Consider the following 19,344-nt stretch of genomic DNA (forward strand, 5'->3'; position numbering starts at 1 on the left):
TGACGGCAGGCGAACATGGGCCTGTAGATTCACTCTGTCGCTGCATCTAACAGATCAGTGTGTGGATGCAGAACAATTTCCTCCAGCTGAACTTAGATAAAACTGAAACTATTGTCTGTGGCCCACAGAAACAAAGAGAAAGGGTTATCAGTCACCTTCAGACTCTCTCTCTGAATGTGAGTAACCAGGTTAGAAATCTAGGGGTGATATTGGACTCAGACCTGAACTTTAACAGCCACATCAAATCAATAGCATCAGCGGCTTTTAACCATCTCAAAAACATTGCCAGGATTAAAGGAATAGTGTCTGAACCTGACTTAGAGATTGATCCATGCGTTTGTCTACAGCAGGTTAGATTACTGTAACGGCCTGCTCACTGGACTCTCAAAACCAGCTGTAAGACAGCTGCAGTACATCCAGAACGCTGCTGCTCAGGTCATGACCAGAACCAGGAAATATGGCCACATTAGTCCAGTGCTCAGGTCAGTCTCTTCATGGTTTAACACCACAATACATCTCTGACATGCTAGACCCATATGAACCAACTCGGTCTCTGAGAACTTCAAGGAGGGGTCCCCATCTGGTGTCCAGAGTCAGGACTAAACACGGTGAGGCTGCATTCCAGTTTTATGCCCCTAAAATCTGGAACAGTCTGCCAGAAGATGTGAGACAGGCCTCAACTCTGACAATGTTCAAATCCTGCCTGAAAACAGTTCTGTTTAGCTTAGCATATGACAACTGAAAGTATTTTATCTGCACTCTCATTTTTAAATTTAATTAATCATTTTTAATGTTTTATGATGTGATTTTATGCAATGATTTTATTTTGCCTATTGGGATTTTCCTTTTTGCTCCATCCAAACTCAAACGCTAGGTTGAGTTCAGAATTTCCTATATGGCCTAATCGATGAAGGGTTTCAAAACTTTACATCAGAAACAGATGGGTGATGTCACAGAGACTATGTCCATGTATGGTACAGTCTACAGCTGAGACCAGACATATCACTTCAAAAAAGCAAATGCTGTCACATGAACCAGTAATTGCTGGATGTGAATTACATTCGAAGAAATTTTTTTTGAGTTAATAATCTATTTGTTTATAGTATTTGACAGAATAAGCTCCCTGAAACTGTGTCTTACCACTCAGTCATGGTTTTAAGCACTTTTATTGAATGATAAATCTAAAGGTGGAGATCGTAAAGAACACTTGACGTTAACATGTAAACATGCTAAATGTTTTGCAGCCCTTTTTTACATTTTGCCTTTGGGTTGATAAATTACAGTATCATCTGCAAACAGCTTCACTCACCAGATTCATACACCGCTCAAGAAGCTTCAAAGACTCAACCCCAGAAGAACGTTTCACTGAACTGATGGATTAAAAATGTAAAGATCAAAAGGAGGCAGCCTTTACATCACCCAGTCCTCCTCTAACACCTTTAATGGACCTTCAAACAATGATTAAATCGACACGGGATCTTCTTTATGTGCCTCTTTGTTTGAAATGACAATAAAGTCCCCTCGAGGACTGAAACCCTCTTTGATGGTGGTGAAGGTGGAGCTTTAGACGCTTCTTTCATCTTCTGTGCTCGACTGTATACCTTAATATGGAGTGGGCTCACGGTTTTCCACAGATACATTTTTTTTTCCCTTAAAGGTGATGACAAATCTCCGTCTTTCTGAAACATCACTGACTTAAGCTCTGAACACTTGGGGCTTTTGTTTAGAGTTGGTTGGTTTTTGTTCTTTCTGGCCTCGGTCTTGTCGTTTTTGTCTTCTGTGGTCTTTGTAAGGCTTACGCTCTGTTGTCTTTTTTGATCCCTGTCTGAAATCTAATTTCCCCCCTGAGGAAAGGCAAACACTGAATCGAACTCTCTCTTATTTGATCCTGTTGAAAACTTTGTTTGCTCGTATCGAGGTGTGAATCGATCCATACGCTCCGTCCATCACCTCTCTTCCTCTCATTGGAGGATGAGTACTCTCCTGACGGGCCTGGAGCGTTCACAGAGTGTGTGCTGGTGGAGCTCTGTGCCTTGAACCTACACTGGGTCCATTGGTGGGCTGATAAAAACAGGTTTAAGTGCTGTTGGCCTGAATCGTGCTCAGATTGTCCACATAACATCTCCATTAATGAAAGCCTTTGGTGCAGCTGGCGAACGAACAACAACCACAACAGAGTGCTTCTTATTTCGCTGAGAGTCCTGTTGCTAAGAAGCCCTGGACTCGACTGTTTGGAGCTGGGTTTGAAAGGCGAGGCGGGATCCCTCTTGTCTACAATTTCACTTAACAATTAGCTTGAATGCACACTGTAGGTTATTGTGTTTCACTCCACTTAGAGAGCAGAAATATATAAAGGCTCTCCATCCCGTCAAATGAGAAACTGGTAACTGTATCCTGTAAAATAGGACACCAATGCATGAGAAAAGACTTATCGCTCAGTTTCTATCAGGGAGGAACTGACATGAGGGAAATGGACAGGTGGCACTTAAGGGTGGAGGGCAAGGACGGACAACAGGTTGGAGGAAACTGGGTCAGAAATGGTGACAGAAAAGAAGGAGTCCTAGACTGTTAGTTTTACATGATATGAATCAATGTTTACCATAAAAGAGCATAGAGCCTCTGGAAACGTGACCTGAAATATTGAATTTTTTTAAATAAAATATCAAAACGTAATGTTTAATGGAGTATTAAAGGGGCTCCCTTCTAGATGTCTGCCTGATTGTAATCCACTCTTTAAATTAGATTATCAGCACCAACATTGCTGATTACAGGTTATTTCAAAATGCTACTTCTTAGCTTCCAGTTCAGGTCATCCAGGACTGGATTGATCTACAGCACATCTAGGTTTCTATGACAACACCACGCTGGCTGATGAAGTTTAGTAGAGAGAAGAGAGCTCTGTGTTTTTCTCTACTGAAAACGATTTCTGTGGTTCATTTTGTAGTGATGGTGGACACAGGAACCTAACTGGTAGTCAGAAAAAGGACAGAAGAGCAGAAGAAATATAATAGAGCACAAGCTAAAGGCTAATTAGCCTGTAGCTTGGGCTGTATCACTCTATAACAAGGGTGCTAAGCTGTTTGTGCTAATGTTGACTCCAACCCACAGTCAGCAGTTATTCTGCAGTGGTCTGTTCAAACTTGAGAGTCCATCAATAAAATGAAGAGTGAGGTTACGCTAGCTCTGATTGGTAGATGACTGGCAGGACATAGCTAACCAGGATTCACTAACGTTACACATTACAGACATGTCTTAGAGCATCGGGCTACTAGCTGCGCTAAATATAAATGGCAACTAAACTACTTACTAACTGATAGTGTTAGCTTGTTGTCACTTTAGCCTACTGATAGGTTGGAGCACCGGGCTGCCGATAGCGCTACATTTAGCTGGCTCCTACAACGTTTGCTTGATGTCACATTTCAAACTGTAGCTCTACGCAACTGTACTGATAAATACCTTATATCAGCACCTTGTATCCAGTAGAAAGTTGTCTTGAACAAAGAAAATTTGTTTTGATGTGATCTCCATTTAATTCCAAAACAAACACACGCCTCTCTAAAAATAATATACAACAGTATGCAGAGACTCCCGGCCACAAGGTGGCCAGGGAGTGCAATCAAAACTGATCCTCCTGATAGCATCTTTAACCTTAAACAAGCATCAGTATATTGTTCAAAATCAGCTTAATTTTCCGAGAAAATGGGCATGGTAGCTAACTTTCAAAACACAGTTCCCCCTGAAATTGTGTCGGGAAGCTGATAAAAAAAAAAAAACACACAAATAAAACTACATAGCTACAAGCTTCACTCTTCAAATCTTATCTGTTTTTGTTTTGACATGAAACTAAATTTAATGGGCTCCACCATTTCTGTAGACATCATCAATTCAAGTTACAACTTGTGAACTCAAATCAGAGAGGACAGGGCTGTGGAAAGATCAGGAAACAGGGTGAGAGTGGGGAGTGACATGAGGGAAAAGGCCACAGGTTGGATTTAAACCCAGGTTTAAACTTGCTTGAGGGCTAACGACCTCAACTGTGGAGCTATACTGGTGCCCCAGAGTTCACCATCTTCATTGGGAGTCTCGCCACGAAAAATGTCAAAATAAGTCTGTTCCTGAAGCCTGAGGTCTTTTGATCAGGCCTCTCACCATCACTCACCGGTCTTGCCGTCGTTCTTGATGGTCGTCCTGTCGCCCGTCAGGCTCTCCCAGCCCTCAAACTTCATTTTCTGGTACTGAAGCTTCACCTGAGCCAGGTTCTCATCGATGTTGATGGGGGACTGCTTGGCGTTGCTGCAGGACGGAAACTTCTTGGCCCAGTTGTCTTGATTTAATGTTCCTGGATGACACACAGAAACAAGCATTTAGATTCTACTTGTGCTTTACCAACCACATTTAATTTTTTTAATTTTTAAAAAAAATTCAAATTTAAAACAGGTGTATTTTTTTATTTCTCAAGTAAAGTTTTTTTTCTACTAAAATGACTCCAGAAGCTGACCAGTCAAAACTGAGCTCCCTCTTCGTTATGGTTCGTGGTTTCTTCACCAGCTTCCTCAACCTTTGACCTTATTTTCAGGTCTCAAAATTCTCACAACCCCAGCGGTCTCACAGCTGTCAAAGTGTCAAGTTAAATAGAAAGTAATTGTGTACTTATTTTTTTTTCTCAACAGCATGAACCAACCTGAGATTGTTTCCTATATGTGACAACTGTCCGCTACTTTGACTGACGCCCAGGTGCTTAATGCAGCCCCAGGGGACGAGGCTTTAAAGGTGAGTAAATATAAAACATCCAGGCTGGAATGCTGGGATTTCCTCCTCTGTGGTCACTATTTCTTTATTTCTTTAAGCTTGGGGGCAAAATTTATTAACTGAACTCAGCTGAATTTACATAGCGTCTTTAAAACATGATGCATGCAGCCTGGAGTACTTCAGAAGAAGGGGGAGAAACAACACAGAAATCAACACGTAGAGTGAAAATGATACTACATAGAAACAAGAAATGGTGATCAAAGAATAAAAAAGTTTAAAAATCAGTTGAGCAACATGAAATAAATGAAGTCACTTTAGCCAATTAAAGCCAGCAAAAGGCAAATAAAAAAAAACAACAACTATGTATGAAAGTATCATAGAGTCGATAAAAACTTTGGCTGAAACCCTTTGCTGTAACAAATGTTGCACACATTGATGAAAAAACTTCAAAAAACAAATCTTCCAACCATTTTTCAACCTCTTGTTTAGGATCTCAGAGGGGCTGTAGTTTTAAGTAGAGCTACAATATGCAAAGGCAAGAAGGGGAAGTGTGACAAAAAGCACTTTGGAAAAGTAATTTATTGAAAAGAACAAGTAAACTGAAATAGGCTGTTTATCAGCTGATCAAAAGTTTAAGACCATCACTCAAAAATTACAAAAAACTCTCCAAACCCCCCAAAAATTCCCAGTAGGACTCAGTGATAAAACCCTTTTCCCGCAGATGCCGTCTGATGGTTATTGTGCTGCAGTCGGCACCAGTAAGGGCCTCAATTTTGGTGGAGGACCGCCCTGTGTCTTGACGGACAGCTAATCAGATCCTCCTGCTCAGCACAGGTGTAATTTTTTGGGTGTACCACTTGACTTTTTTGTTCCATAATGCTCAGGATGTTTCCAAAAATGTAGAATGACTGTCTTACTGCGTCCAACCTCAGCAGCGATGGTACACTGCGAGAGGCCTTGGTTATGCAGCTTGACGATCCGACCACGTTCAAGAAGAGACAGCTTCTTAGCTTTAGCCATCAGGAGGGCATGACCATGTGAATACCTGTCTTAAGCTTTTGATCAGGTGAAAAACAAACTACTTCATTTTTTTTTTTTTTTTTTAATCACATTCCCCTTCTTGCTTTTGCATATTGTAGCTCTACTTAAAACCTCATTAAGGTCCAAATGTGCAAAATGCATATTCCTGCAATTTTTCAACTGGTCTTAAGATTTTGATCAGGTCTGGATTGCAATATTCTACACAGTTAACCATTTGGTTTAAAACAACTTTTCTATTTTATTTTGTTTGAACTAATGAAAGTCAGATGCAGTGTTTCATACAAACACGTAACTTAAAAACATGAAGTACATCAAGTTTTTCACATAAACTACTGTGACATTAAACAAGTCAGTTGGTGAAACTGATAAATGTCACTTGGTGTAACCAATTTTACCCATAAAAAATCGGATACTGTGCAAAAACATGACTATAATTATTATTTTATCAGTCTACTACACTGTAATTATCAAACAGTGATGTTTACGGCATCAAAACTCACATCATCAGGTTAGGAATAAATTGTTTGAAATATATTTTGAGATTATATTTATTCAATAGTTTATGGGTAACATACAGCGGAGTAGCTCATTGGCGCCATCTACTGCAGTGGAGGTACAGAAGATGAATTGTGCTTGCAACTCACATTAAATATGAGTTTTTAATTAAAAAACATATCAATGTTAAGAGTTTATCACAGGTCAAAGTATCCTGATATGTTGCTGTATTGATATTTTTTTTTTTACACCTCCTGTATAATCACAGCCTAATGTGTCCTCATTAGAAAAGAGCAAAGAATGAAAGTGAAAGAATGAGATTTCTTGATGAAATGAAAACAAAAAATGACAAAATATTCTAGGAAAGCAGCCGCCAATTCCTGGTTTTGCTGTTATTTATTTACTCTCTCTTTTTTTTAATTATTTGAATAACTAGTTCTTATGTAGAGTGTACAAGTCCCTCTATCCGTCATATGTGATTCATAATTTTGTGAAGAATATTTAAGCTGATTATTATAAACATTATTTTGTAGTCAACTGAAACAAACATGAAGTAATTGTTATAACTTTCCACTTTGTTTAATGTTTCTTTGAATGTTTCCATACATACAGTTTAAATCACAGTGCTGTGATCATCCTAACCAGCTGTTATAAAAAGCCTGTCGTCCAATCAGATCCTTTGTTTTTGAACTCACTGCTTTCTAATGCACTTTGATATGAGCATAGCAAACATTTCACGGTGCAGCTGTTGGCAACACTTTCCCTCCATTAGCTGGATAAATGGATAAAGTGCAGACCCGTCTCTTGACTCAATTACACAACGAGCTTACAGCTGCGAGCTAACGGGCTAATAAGCTAACAGCCTCCAGCTGTTCGGCTCCACTCTGGCTTTAACAGTAATACCTGCTCACATTTTTCACTCTTACAGCTCTCAGGAGGTCAGAGTCCAGAAATGTTCACAGTTCAGGGAGACTTTTCTCAAACAGCCCGCGGCGTTTGGCGAACAACAAAAGAGTTCAGCGTCAGGTTTCTTCAAACACAAGAGCAGGCAGACATGATGGATCACATAAATACAGTACGAGAAGTGTTACACTAAGGGAAACAAGTTATACTTCACACAGAAGGGCATTCAGATTGAATCCAGCAGCTCATATTCATGTCACACTGATCTACAGCCTCAGAGCTTTTTACGTCGATTTAATTGTGGAAATAATCCGAGCAGTATGTGAGGTTTGACCAGAAACGCTGCGTGTTCGCCTCATATATCCTCCTGCTGTGACTGTGACTGTGAGTGTGGTAGATGATTAAATTTAGGTGTGTTAACATCTGCTCAGAGTTAGTGTCTGCACTCAGGGGACTGAGACTGACAGGGGCATATTAAAGAGACGAAACACAGACTTAAAGCTGCACTTAGATGATTGATCAATCACAGCAGGAGAGCTTCTACGGTAAAACTACAAAGGCCGCAACAATCAATGCCAGTCTGATAAAACTTGAGACCTAAATGTCTTTTGGATTCATGTTCAACCCCTAAAAGATGCTTCAACGGACGAATACTGACAAGCTTTTCTTCTTTTCTAAGTTTTCCTTAGAGATTTTTTAACATCCATGATGAGAATTTCCCGTTCCACATCCCAAAGGAGCTCTATTGGATTGAGATCTGGGGACTGTGGAGGACATTTGAGTACAGGGAACTCATTGTCATGTTGAAGAAAGCAGTCTGAGATGATTCCAGCTTTATGACATGGAGCGTTATCCTGCTGGAAGTAGCCATCAGAAGATGGGTACACTGTGCTCACAAAGGGATGGACATGGTCAGCAACAATACTCAGGTAGGCTGTGGACTTTAAACCATGCTCAGTTGGTACTAAGGGGCCCAAAGTGAGCCAAGAAAATATCCCCCACACCATTACACCACCAGCAGCAGCCTGAACCGTTGATACAAGGCAGGATGGATCCATGCTTTCATGTAGCATGTCAATGCTAACTGGTGCAATGCCGGATGTTTCCCCACAAGGTGAGGAGAGGGAGGTGAAGACAACATGCTGCTTCTCAGCTGTGAGCTAAGAAGTGATGACATTGACCTGTCCTTCCATCCTGTAAAGGTGATTATTCCAGCAGTTAAAAAACAGCACTGCAAAAAACTGAAATCTTGTCAGGTGTTTTTGTCTTATTTTCAGTCAAAAATGTCTTGATGTTAAAGATGTCGCTAGGCGCCGCCCTGTTGGCTATGGCTGCCTTTTGCAGCAGCTCTCTCTTCTTTGTCTGTTTCTTGTAATTTTTTTCATTTCTTTTTCGTCATTACTGCATTTTGAGTGGATCATTACTTTGTTTTGCTCATTTGTTGGTCATGGACACCAAACTTTTTGTAGCTTCAGTGATATTTTTACTATTTTTTCTCCTGTGTTTGTCTGGAGATCCTACACGTAACCATGGCTGCATTGTTTACATGTGAAATCAGCTGTTAGCAGCCTGTAGCATGTCAATGCTAACTGGTGCAAGGCCGGATGTTTCCCCACAAGGTAAGGAGAAGGAGGTGAAGACAACGTGCTGTTTCTGAGGACATGGACCTGTCCTTCCATCCATCGTTATTCGAAACGTAAGATCTATCTCCAATAAGATGGATGAGCTAGCCGTGCTAACCCAGCAACAGAGGGAATACTAGAGGGCAGAGTAGCATCATGCTATTCACAGACATGGCTAACAGAGCTAACACCAGACACTAACGCCACATTGGAAGAGCTTCACCTGCTGTGAGCAGACAGGATCCAGGAGACAGAGACTGAACAGACTGCTGAAGAAGCTCAGTCCTGGACCCTGTGGAGGTGGAGGCTGGCTGACTGGACAATGATGGACAAGCTGTCAGCATCTATTTTCTTATGGACCTTTTTGCACTTTCTATACACTTTCTTACTTTTGTTTTCATGACGGCTGCTGTGACTCCTCCTGAATTTTGCCTCGGGGATAAATAATAATTAAAATAAATAATAAATAATGTTCTATTCTGTTCTTGTTGCAAACGTCAGGCAATCAGGCCTTTCCTGGCCTTGATCCTTTGATCGTAGGAGGAGGTCAGGAAGAAAATTAGACCCATTACCTTGTAGTGTGTACCCGCCTTAAGACAACAGGTCTAAGAGTATCATAAAGGTGCACCAACATCATGACCAATGCCTTTTTTCCTTCAGACAAACCCTCTGTAGCTGGAGGTCTGATCAAAAGATAACACTGCGCCTAAACTATGTGCTGGTGTAACAGCCGCTGTATCCTGGAGCAGACAACAGCAGGTGCTTTTGTGACAGCTTGGAAACATTTTTAAGACCAGTAATCATCTCTAAATCTGCTGGTAATACCAGTTTTTAATGACTGTGTAATAATCTGCTCTGTATCTGACTCTGAGAGCTTCATTTCCTTTGAGCAGACCTTACATCACAGTCAAAAAGTATCTCTCCGACCACACACTAATCAGCTTTATGCTGGTGAGATTTTAAAACACTTCATAATCTTCACATTCAGATGTTTTCACCTCGTAAAGCAACATTTCAGCCTCCAGGTGTTCACTACAATGACCTGTCACAGTAATCTCACAGCTGTGTTCAGCTATTTCTCCTTTCTGGGCTAATTACGTGTTGTAGTGTTGTTTCTGCCAGCTGGTGTTGTGTTTGTTGCACGTTACGTCAGCGGTCACATGACTCTGTGTCCCGGCTCTGATTGGCTGTGGGCGCTTCCTCTGCTAGAGCAACAAAAAGGCCCAACCAGGTCAGACAGACTTCTGGGTCAGGAGGGATATTAGCATGTCAATGAAGCTCCCACACACACCAACACAAGCTGTACACACACACACACACACACACACACACACACACACACACTGCACATATTGCCAACTGAGCTGAGAACTCGAGTTTCCTTTCTCGAAAGTGATACCTTGTCTAATCCATGAGTCCAAATAAAGGATTGAAAGAATATTAAGAGCTATAAAAGTGTCTGTTTTGGTTTTTAAATAACAGCATTTTAAATATTAAAGGCTTTTCATTTATTCTTTACGGCTACGCTTTTCAACTTATGCCTTTAAATTTGACTCTGTGGTCATGTTTGTAACCAGTAACAAGATGCTGTGAGGCAAAAAAGTCTGATATCATAAAACAGAAAAACAGAACTCGTGAAACACACTGGAAAAAATAAAACAAGGGTTAAAATTGATATGAATTTATGAAAAAATTTGAAGAAAATGTGAAAAGTGTGAAGACTTTCAGAAGTGGACATAGCTCGAGTGACGCCTCCTGTTTCTTTGCTGCCCATAGTTTTGTCTTTTGGAGCCAAAATTCATCACACCTGGACAAGGTTTGAGCTGAATAGGAGTCAGAGGTTGGGAAAAAGCTGTAAAATCTTATAAAACAGTTCATTTCTGTCCTCTGAAACACTGTAGATGTAGTGAATTAAGACGCTATGAGGAGGATCTATTTTGATTGCTCTCCCTCTTCACCTTGTGGCCTGGAGTATCCGCATACTGTCATAAATTCCTTTTAGTGAGGAGTGTGTTTGTTTTGGAATTAAATGGAGATCAGATCGAAACAAATTTTCTTTGTTCAAGACAACTTTTTCCCGGAAACAATGCACTGAGGTAAGGTATTTATCAGTACAGTTACATAGAGCTACGGTTTGAAACGCGACATCAAGCAAATGTTTAGTAGCCGGCTATATGTAGTGCTATGGGCAGCCCGGTGCTGCAACATATCTTTATAGGCTAACGGGACAACAAGTAAACACCGTCAGTTTGTAAGTAGTTTAGTAGCTGTTTATATTTAACGCAGCTCACAGCCCGGTGCTTCAAGACATGTCTGTAATGTGTAACGTTAGTAAAACCTGGTTATGTCCTGCCAGTCATCTACCAATCAGAGCTAACGTAACCTCACTCTTTATTTTATTGATAGACTCTCAAGTTAGAACAGACCACTGCAGAATAACTGCTGACTGTGGGTTGGAATCAACATTAGCACAAACAGTTTAGCCCCTGTGTTAGCCTTTAGCTCGTGCTGTATCTCTCTCCTGTTTCTCTTTCTTCTGCTCTTCTGTCCTTTTTCTGTCTGACAGTTAGGCTCCAGTGTCCACCATCACTACAAAATTAATCACAGACATCGTTTTTAGCAGAGAAAAACATAGACCTCTCTTCTCTCTAATAAACTTTGTCAGCTGGCGTGGTGTTGTCATAGAGACCTAGACGTGCCATGAATCAATCTGGTCTTGCTCGACCTGATCAGGAAGCTAAGAAGTAGCATTTTGAAACAACCTGTAATCTTGGTGCTGATAATCTCAATTTTAAGTGAGGATTACAATCAGACTTTTCCAAGATCACTTAGAAACTCCACACAGCCCCTTTGAACTCTGTGTTTGTATTTGTTGTTTTTAGCACATGAGCAGTCACCACAAATTAAAAATAGTCACAGCCACACAGAGTGCTGATATTTACAATCCTGCAGTTTTCAGGAGGGAAATTCCTGACATTTTTACAACCTGCTTGTGCTGACCATGTCTGTGAATTCTCAGGTGCTCACGTGTTAAATAACCATAATGTACATACCATGAATCAACATTCTTCTTTTGCCCCACAGCGACCTTTTCTTCCTCCTAACCCCAGCTAATCATCGGTGTTACAGCAAAGTACACAAAGTGTCGCTCAGGACGGAGTTTAAATAAACACAGAGTCATTATGTCCCTGTGAGCTCCCTGGTCCTGCTGACAGACAGGATGTTGTTACAGTCCTGAAAACACGAAGGTGAACTTCATCAGAAACCTTTAATTGTCTCTACAGTGACACGACTTTTCCACATCACCTGTCACTGTTACGTAAACTGCTCTTGTGTCATTACGAATCCACTGTCTGCCGTCTAGTGGTGCCTTTCCCAAACCAAGTCATAGAAATGCTGCAGTTCCTCAAGTTTCCACTAGAGGGGGGCTCCAAAAGTAAGAGGAAGCATATTGACACCTAATTAAATGTGAGTTTTTACATCAGGATTTGTAATGTTCATACCCTGGTATGGAAAAACAGTTTCTGGCTGAATGCCTTATCAAATATGGACTGTTGTGTTTTTTAATATAACTTCTCAAATGATTGGTCAAAAAACTTACGTTGTTCCTTCCTCTGAGTTTAGTGGTGGCAGTTGTGGGTGCTTAGTCCCACATTGTGTACCGAAATGTAAATGTAAATGTCTAGCGTACACTTTCAACATCGTAACATCAAATTGGTAAACTAGAAAAGCATTTAGAGAGCACAGACCTCCAACAAGCATAAGTCCTACTTTAATGTTATACTCCCTTTCAGCAGACTGTCTGCTACAACTTTGTGTTAGTTGCAGGTTTGTACGATAACTTGTTACCTGCCAGTGTTAAAAATCATGATGAGCAAGTACATATTTCATATTCCAGATCTTAGATATCCAGAATATTGCCAGGATCTGAGTCGTACTTTAACATCTGTCAGAAATTATGTTGACCTTGTCTTGTATTGTTTTGCAAAGCAATCCGACCATTTATGGTGGAGTTATATACACATATGGTGAAAACAGCCCTATCTCATAATGATAAAGAATACTTTAAAAAAGTCCTGGATCCAGACAGTGATCCAGATTACCTCCAAAATTAAATCACTTCTTCCTTATCTTATTTTGAACATTTTCAGAAAATTTCATCCAGATCTGTTTGTTACTTTTTGAGTTATGTTGTTCACAGAAAAACAGACTCACCCGAACACACAACCTCTTCAGAACACAAAAAAAGGTGTAAGACATCATGTAGATCATGTAAAATGACCATATTTTTAAATAAAGTATTATCAACCATTATCAGACCAAACACTTGTGAAACTAGGACTTTAAATGAGTCAGAATGGAACGTGAGGTTCCCCTGAATCAAATGATCCCTGGCATTTGATGCTGAGAGCTTGAACAGGTTAGAAACACACGATAAATGCAGGAGACTTAGGTGCCCCTAAAATTGGTCCAGGTTGATAAGAGTTAAAGATATTAAGGCTTAAAGGTCACACAGATTCATATTCAGGTGCAAAGCTGAGTGGATCAACAGATAAGAGTATTCTAGAGCAAACATTGAGCTAAATCAACATTTCCAATACGGCAGCTGCTGTAATTTTGCGAGAAAAAACCTCACACTCATCAGACCAGGCAACGTTTTTCCAATCTTCTATTGTCCAGTTTTGGTGTTGCTGTGTGAATTGTAGCCTCAGTTTCCTGTTCTTAGCTGACAGGAGGGTCACCCGGTGTGGTCTTCTGCTGCTGTAGCCCATCTGCCTCAAGGTTGGACGTGTTGTGTGTTCAGAGATGCTCTTCTGCAGACCTCGGTTGTAACCAGTGGTTATTTGAGTTACTGTTGCCTTTCTATCAGCTCCAACCAGTCTGTCCATTCTCCTCTGACCTCTGGCATCAACAAGGCATTTTGGCCCACAGAACTGCTGCTCACTGGATATTTTCTCTTTTTGGGACCATTCTCTGTAAACCCTAGAGATGGTTGTGGGTTAAAAACCCCCAGTAGATCAGCAATTTCTGAAATACTCAGACCAACAACCATGCCGCGTTCAAAGTCCCTTAAATCACCTTTCTTCTCCATTCTGATGCTCGGTGTCTAAATGCATTGAGTTGCTGCCATGTGATTGGCTGATTAGACATTTGCGTTAACGAGCAGCTGGACAGGTGTGCCTCACAAAGTCGACGGTAAGTGTATGTGAACAAAGCAAGCTGCTGCGTGTGACTCACCTGCGTACGACCAGTCGATTTCTTCTGAGAACTTGCGCTGATTCCTGTATGCGTATCCATCAACTGCAGAGACAGAGAAGAGAAGACAGATCATTTAACAAATTATGAAGTAAAAATGACACATTAGCTTTTATATTTGATGTTTTATTGAAGTCTCAAGTCTGATAATCTGACAGCAGCACAACTTTTAACTCCTAAGTTATTTTTTATTTCAAATAATCAAGACATAATATCAATAGTTCTGCTTGTTAAAGCTAATATTTGGTTTAAGAACCATTTTATAGGAATAAAAGCTTTAATTAAGCTCCATATTGACAGTTATGTCTGCTTTAAGGTTGTTAAAGTTTTACAGGACAAACACAGCGGCTCTAATGTCCTGTTAAGTTCCTGAGCTGACAGATTCATTAGTCAGACTTTAAAGGGTTTCATGGCTCGACTGTCGGGTGATTACCACTTTGATTTTGTTATTCTGATTACATACAGCACACGGAGTCACCGCCAAACGTTTCTCTGAACAGCTGCCAAACTAAACCACAAATACAAACACATTCTTTCAGATATCCAGCTTCTGTAAAAACGCCACAGGCTCAGAGTTCGTCTGAAACAACACAACGCTTCAGTGACTCACTTCCAACTTGACAAAGCATCCTGTCCGTCAGGTTGAGATTTCTCTTTGGTTTATTGTCTTTAACCTCCACCTCAAAGAAAGGATTCCTTGCTGCCTTCTCACTTTGGTTTAATATCTTTATACTCTGTTTTCAAGTTGGCTTCACCCTCTGACCTCTGCTGCCAACCTGTCCTTTAACCCTGCACCCTTAGGGAACAATCACATTTATGGGACGAGGTGTGCTGCAAGTGGTTTTACCAGCTTCAAGCCAAGACTTCCTTTAACAGGTTTCTTTATTGTTTACAAATTTGTGTTCAAATCAAAAGAAAAGCAAAATTTACTCCACCAGATATACCCCTAAAATAAAAGCCATGTGTCTTGGTTCATTATAATCCATCAAGGATTAGTAAAAAGTCCAAAGTCAAGAGAAGAACTCAAGAAAAGAAAACCACTTCTAAAACGCTTGTTTCTTTAAACACAGGTATGATCCGTCATTCAGGGACACATTCAGGAAGTCAGGAAATCAAACCTCTGGTTGCCTTTAGTGATTCATGATCATTTAACTGATCTTCCTGGGTTGTAAGATGCTTGTTTCTGATTGGTCAAAACCCCTTAACGACTGTTATCAACTTTAATTGGCCAGAAGCAGGCTGATCCTCCAAATTAATCTGTGATAAAAGCTTTAAATTTAAGCATTTAACTTCAACTTGATGACATCATAGACAGTAAAGTAAGGGAAACCATTAGCTTTCATTAGCATCATATTGGTAAACAATGTGGCTGAAAGGTTAGTTCTGGTTAGCATGCTAATTCAGCAAGCCAAGCAACATGAGTACTTTCATACTGCATCTACAGTTTTACAGTTTACAGTTTCAGACACTTTTGTCCAAAGCAACATACAACACAAGCACAATTAATTGCTGCAACAATATAGTTCAACCTTCAACAGCATTCAGTAATTAGTGCTGAGAATTCACTAAGAGCTGAGTCTGAGACCTTCTAACTCATTCTACCCCTGAGGACAAAGAGGAGAAGGCTCAGATTAAGGCCCTAAGTGTTCCCTAGACTCTGTGGATCGTATAGAGTTTGGTAATTCATTCCACCATTTGGGAACAACAGAGGAGAAGAGTCTGGCTAGTGATTTGGAGCCGAGCTGGGCTGGGAGCACCAGGCGTCTTTCACAAGCAGAGCGTAGTGGGTGAGAAGGAGTGTAGACCTGGATGAGAGACCCCAGGTAGGCAGGAGCCGTTCTTGTCAATGTTTTATAAGCCAGAAGAAGAGCTTTGAATTTGACTGGAGCTGCCACTGGAAGCTAGTGAAGAGAGATTAACAGCTGGGTGACATGTGCTGTTTTGGGCTGGTTAAAGACCAGACATCACAAGGGTCTGTACCAGAAGCTGCGTGGCCTGTTGTGTCCGGTAGGGTCTGATCCTCCTGATGTTATAGAGGGCAGATCGACAAGATCGAGCAATTAAGGCCACATGAACCTTAACGGTCAGCTGGTCATCAATCATGACACCCAGATTTCTGGCAGAGTTTGTGGAAATGTCCAGAAACCCTACAGCAGAGAAACTGGACAAACAGAGAAAGAAACGTGTAACTAGAGAATGAAACTTAAAGGTATTGTTGCATTTTGGCCTCTTGTTTACACAGAAACAGTGCTAAAATGAAGAGTGGAGCCAGAGATTTCAGTGGGAACACTGACGTTACACTCCGCTTTGTTCATGGGCGTTACACTTTCATTGTGGCATTTGTGGTGAAGCAGGTAGTGGTCACCTGGGGTGAGTTTCCACAGTTATATCTCCAACTACAGGCCTGGCATGTACACTACAGTGTTTTCAGTCCCTCAGTGTTTCTGATTTTTTGCATTTTTAGGCCAAACGTTGTGTAAATGACCTCTAAGAATCCACTATGGGACTATTTTCTCTAAAAATTCATCAATAAAACAATCTTTTAATGAATGTCTTTTGGTCAATGTTTTTTTATCCTATGATAGTATCCAAGTAATAGGGGACACAATGTATGATTAGTGGTAGATATGGGAAATTGAATACCATTCACACCTTGTTGGGTTGTGTTTGTGACGCCAGGATTTCTTTACTGTAAAATGTGTCTACAGTGATTTTCCTGCAGAAACCAAAGTCGACTGATACATGAACAAAACAGAAACCAGAACAGAGTTAATCTTTATGAGGTGGTTAAATGTGCGGAGGTTGTAGGAGCGTTGGAAAAAGCAGTGCAGGATTGAAGTTCACAGGAAGTGTGTTTAACCCTGGGTCAGATTTTTGTCCATGTTTGTGTTTTTTGGCTTAAAGGATCAAAAAGAATCACTATGGGGAATAATTAGCTCCAAAGGTTATTTTCCCCCAGACTCACTTCACTTATCCCCGACCCTCGCCGTCCATCTCCTCCTCAGTCATGTGTATAATGATTTCCTGCGCCGTGATGTCAGGAGGTGACATCATTAACCCGAGCGTCTGTGCAGCATCTGTCACGTTAATGAAGTAAAGTCGACGCCCCGAGGAGCCGTTAGAAAGCGACACCTCATTACCATAACAGAGCGCTGAGGGCCCGACTGGAAGACGGAGAGCAGAGGTCATGTGACTCAAAGAGGAACCAAAGTGACGAGATGAGGTGTGTGTTTACAAGCAGTCTGAGAAATGTCGGGAATTCATCGATGGAATTACCTCGAGGGTGAAAACATGTAGTTACACTTCACTGCGACAGAAACAATAAACCTGAGTCTGAGCGGTAGGAAATGACATTGAGTTTTGTAGTTTTGAGTTTAGTTTTAAAGCAAAAAAAAAACAGTTTTAAGACATTAAAACTAATTTCAGATCATGCTTTTCAAATTCAATACGATTCAGTTTCTAGTGTCAGAAATCTCAGCCCACAGGCAGAGCACCAGGGGGCTGCGAGGTGAGCTGCTGCCAGCTTCTTTGACAATCCATGTGTCTCGTTTTCAAACTTCAAACCTTTTAGTAAATTCTTCAATACTTGAACATTTTTTTCTAAATTCTAACATTAAAGTTTGCTTGAACTGTTTTATGTTCACAGAGTTTGCAGCAGTAGTAGCATGCCCTGAACCAAAGCTTTCATTTTGGCAGGATTTGAGGCTGTGCTGTGGGGTGAGCTGCTGCTGGTCTGTCAGGAAGTCCTGATCTCTTTTTTAAATTCTCTGCTTTTTGGATAACCTCAGCTTTGGAGCTTCTTTTAAAGCTATCGTTGGGTTCACAGGGTTTTACAAAGAGCAGAATCAGCACTGTTATGCCCTTTTACTGGCAGGTGCATAATTTCTTGGGGGGCTGGGAAGTGAGCTGCTCTAGTTTGTTCATGGGTCATAGATCATTGTTTTGCATCTCCATTTTTGTGTTTTATTTTTTTTACTTTAAGTACTAAATCAAAGTTTGTTCCCCCTTTTTCTTGCGAACTAAAAACCTCACAAGGGGGCTGCGAGGTGAGCTGCTGCTTGCCTTTTTTTAAATTTTTTTTCCAATAGGTTTTCAGGCTTGTTATTGTGATTTCTGTAGCATACTCCTATCAATAAAGAAACCTGCAGCTAAAGTCATTTTAACTGAAATAAATACATCGTTTTTTGTGAGTCCCAGGGGGCTGCAGGCTGAGCTGCTGCTGACTTAAGCTCCTTGCAGTGGCGGTTTTTCACGGAGGCCAAGGGAAGCCTGGCTTCCCCAAAAAATATTGCAAGAAAGAAAAAAATAGCCTATAAACAAGCTTAACCACAATGTATTTTATATTGTCATTTCCTTGTCAAAACACTACATTGGCGCACTTATGCTTTGGCTGAGCGTGAGAAGCAAAACAGCGCCCTCCTGTCAAGCTCTCATTGTGTATTACACTACGTGTCTCATGCCCTCTGCCCTGTCAGTCAGCTCGGAGGCCCGCTTCACTTTGCCTCCCTTAGAAAAACAAACAGCCCGTATTAGCCAATCAGGTTGAAGCAAGGCTCATCGCTTACTGGTTGATGCTTCATTTAAAAAAATATGAGGGAGGCCAGATCGAATCTGGCTTCCAGAGCCGACTGCGCATGCGCAGTACTTTCTGGAGTGCTGACTCCTTTAAGGGGCAAGCGTAAACAGTTCAGAGGTCAGTACAGCCAAACAGCGCTGTCTGGAGTGACACAGACTGACGCAGAGGACTAACCCGGAGCAGACCATGAAAGAATATTAGTGGAAAAACATGAGTTTTTGGACGATTGATGCAGTTTTAGGAGCGGCGGTGTCTATGCCCCGATGGATCCCATTTTACGGACGTCCGCTGCACGATTTTGGATCTCTTTTGAATCTTCCTAAGCACTGCTTGGATCAGGAAAGCCTTCTGGGTGAGTATTTTGTTCTGCTTCATTCTATAAACAATGTAAAAGCTGTATAAACCGAACTTATCCTTTAACGAAGGGTAGAGCCGATGGAAAAGTCTGCTCTGAACACTGAATTAAATTCGTTGTCCAAGCTGGCTTCCTCGTAATTTTTATCACGGGCCGCCACTGGCTCCTTGCCTGACTTAGATCCTTTACCCAGGTTAATTATACAGCAAAAATGTTGAAGACATAACCTGAAATACCTGAAAGATGGCACAAGGTGGAAATTCTAGCTGTCAGTAGACAGAAAATCTTAAAGGTAGGGTCTGCAAGATTTTCATACAAAAACAACTTGCTAAAAAATGAGGGGAAAT

General features: G+C 40.9%; 1 protein-coding gene across 4 annotated transcripts in view; it reads right to left on the minus strand.

The window, feature by feature from the left end:
- ptprz1a (protein tyrosine phosphatase receptor type Z1a) overlaps positions 1 to 19,344 on the minus strand; it is a 108,642-nt gene that overhangs the window by 49,783 nt on the left and 39,515 nt on the right. For all 4 annotated transcript variants that reach the window (XM_074677140.1, XM_074677139.1, XM_074677141.1 and 1 more), the window contains exons 2-3: positions 14,049 to 14,111; positions 4,160 to 4,339 (exon numbers count right to left, since the gene is read on the minus strand). In XM_074677140.1, the coding sequence (XP_074533241.1) occupies positions 4,160 to 4,339; positions 14,049 to 14,111 (243 nt within the window). The remainder of the gene's footprint in view (positions 1 to 4,159; positions 4,340 to 14,048; positions 14,112 to 19,344) is intronic.

This window comes from Halichoeres trimaculatus, unplaced genomic scaffold (genome assembly GCF_033239565.1).
Source record: "Halichoeres trimaculatus isolate MK-OKI-2021-1 unplaced genomic scaffold, fHalTri1.1 fHalTri1_scaffold_10, whole genome shotgun sequence".
In the NCBI taxonomy this organism is placed as follows: domain Eukaryota; kingdom Metazoa; phylum Chordata; class Actinopteri; order Labriformes; family Labridae; genus Halichoeres; species Halichoeres trimaculatus.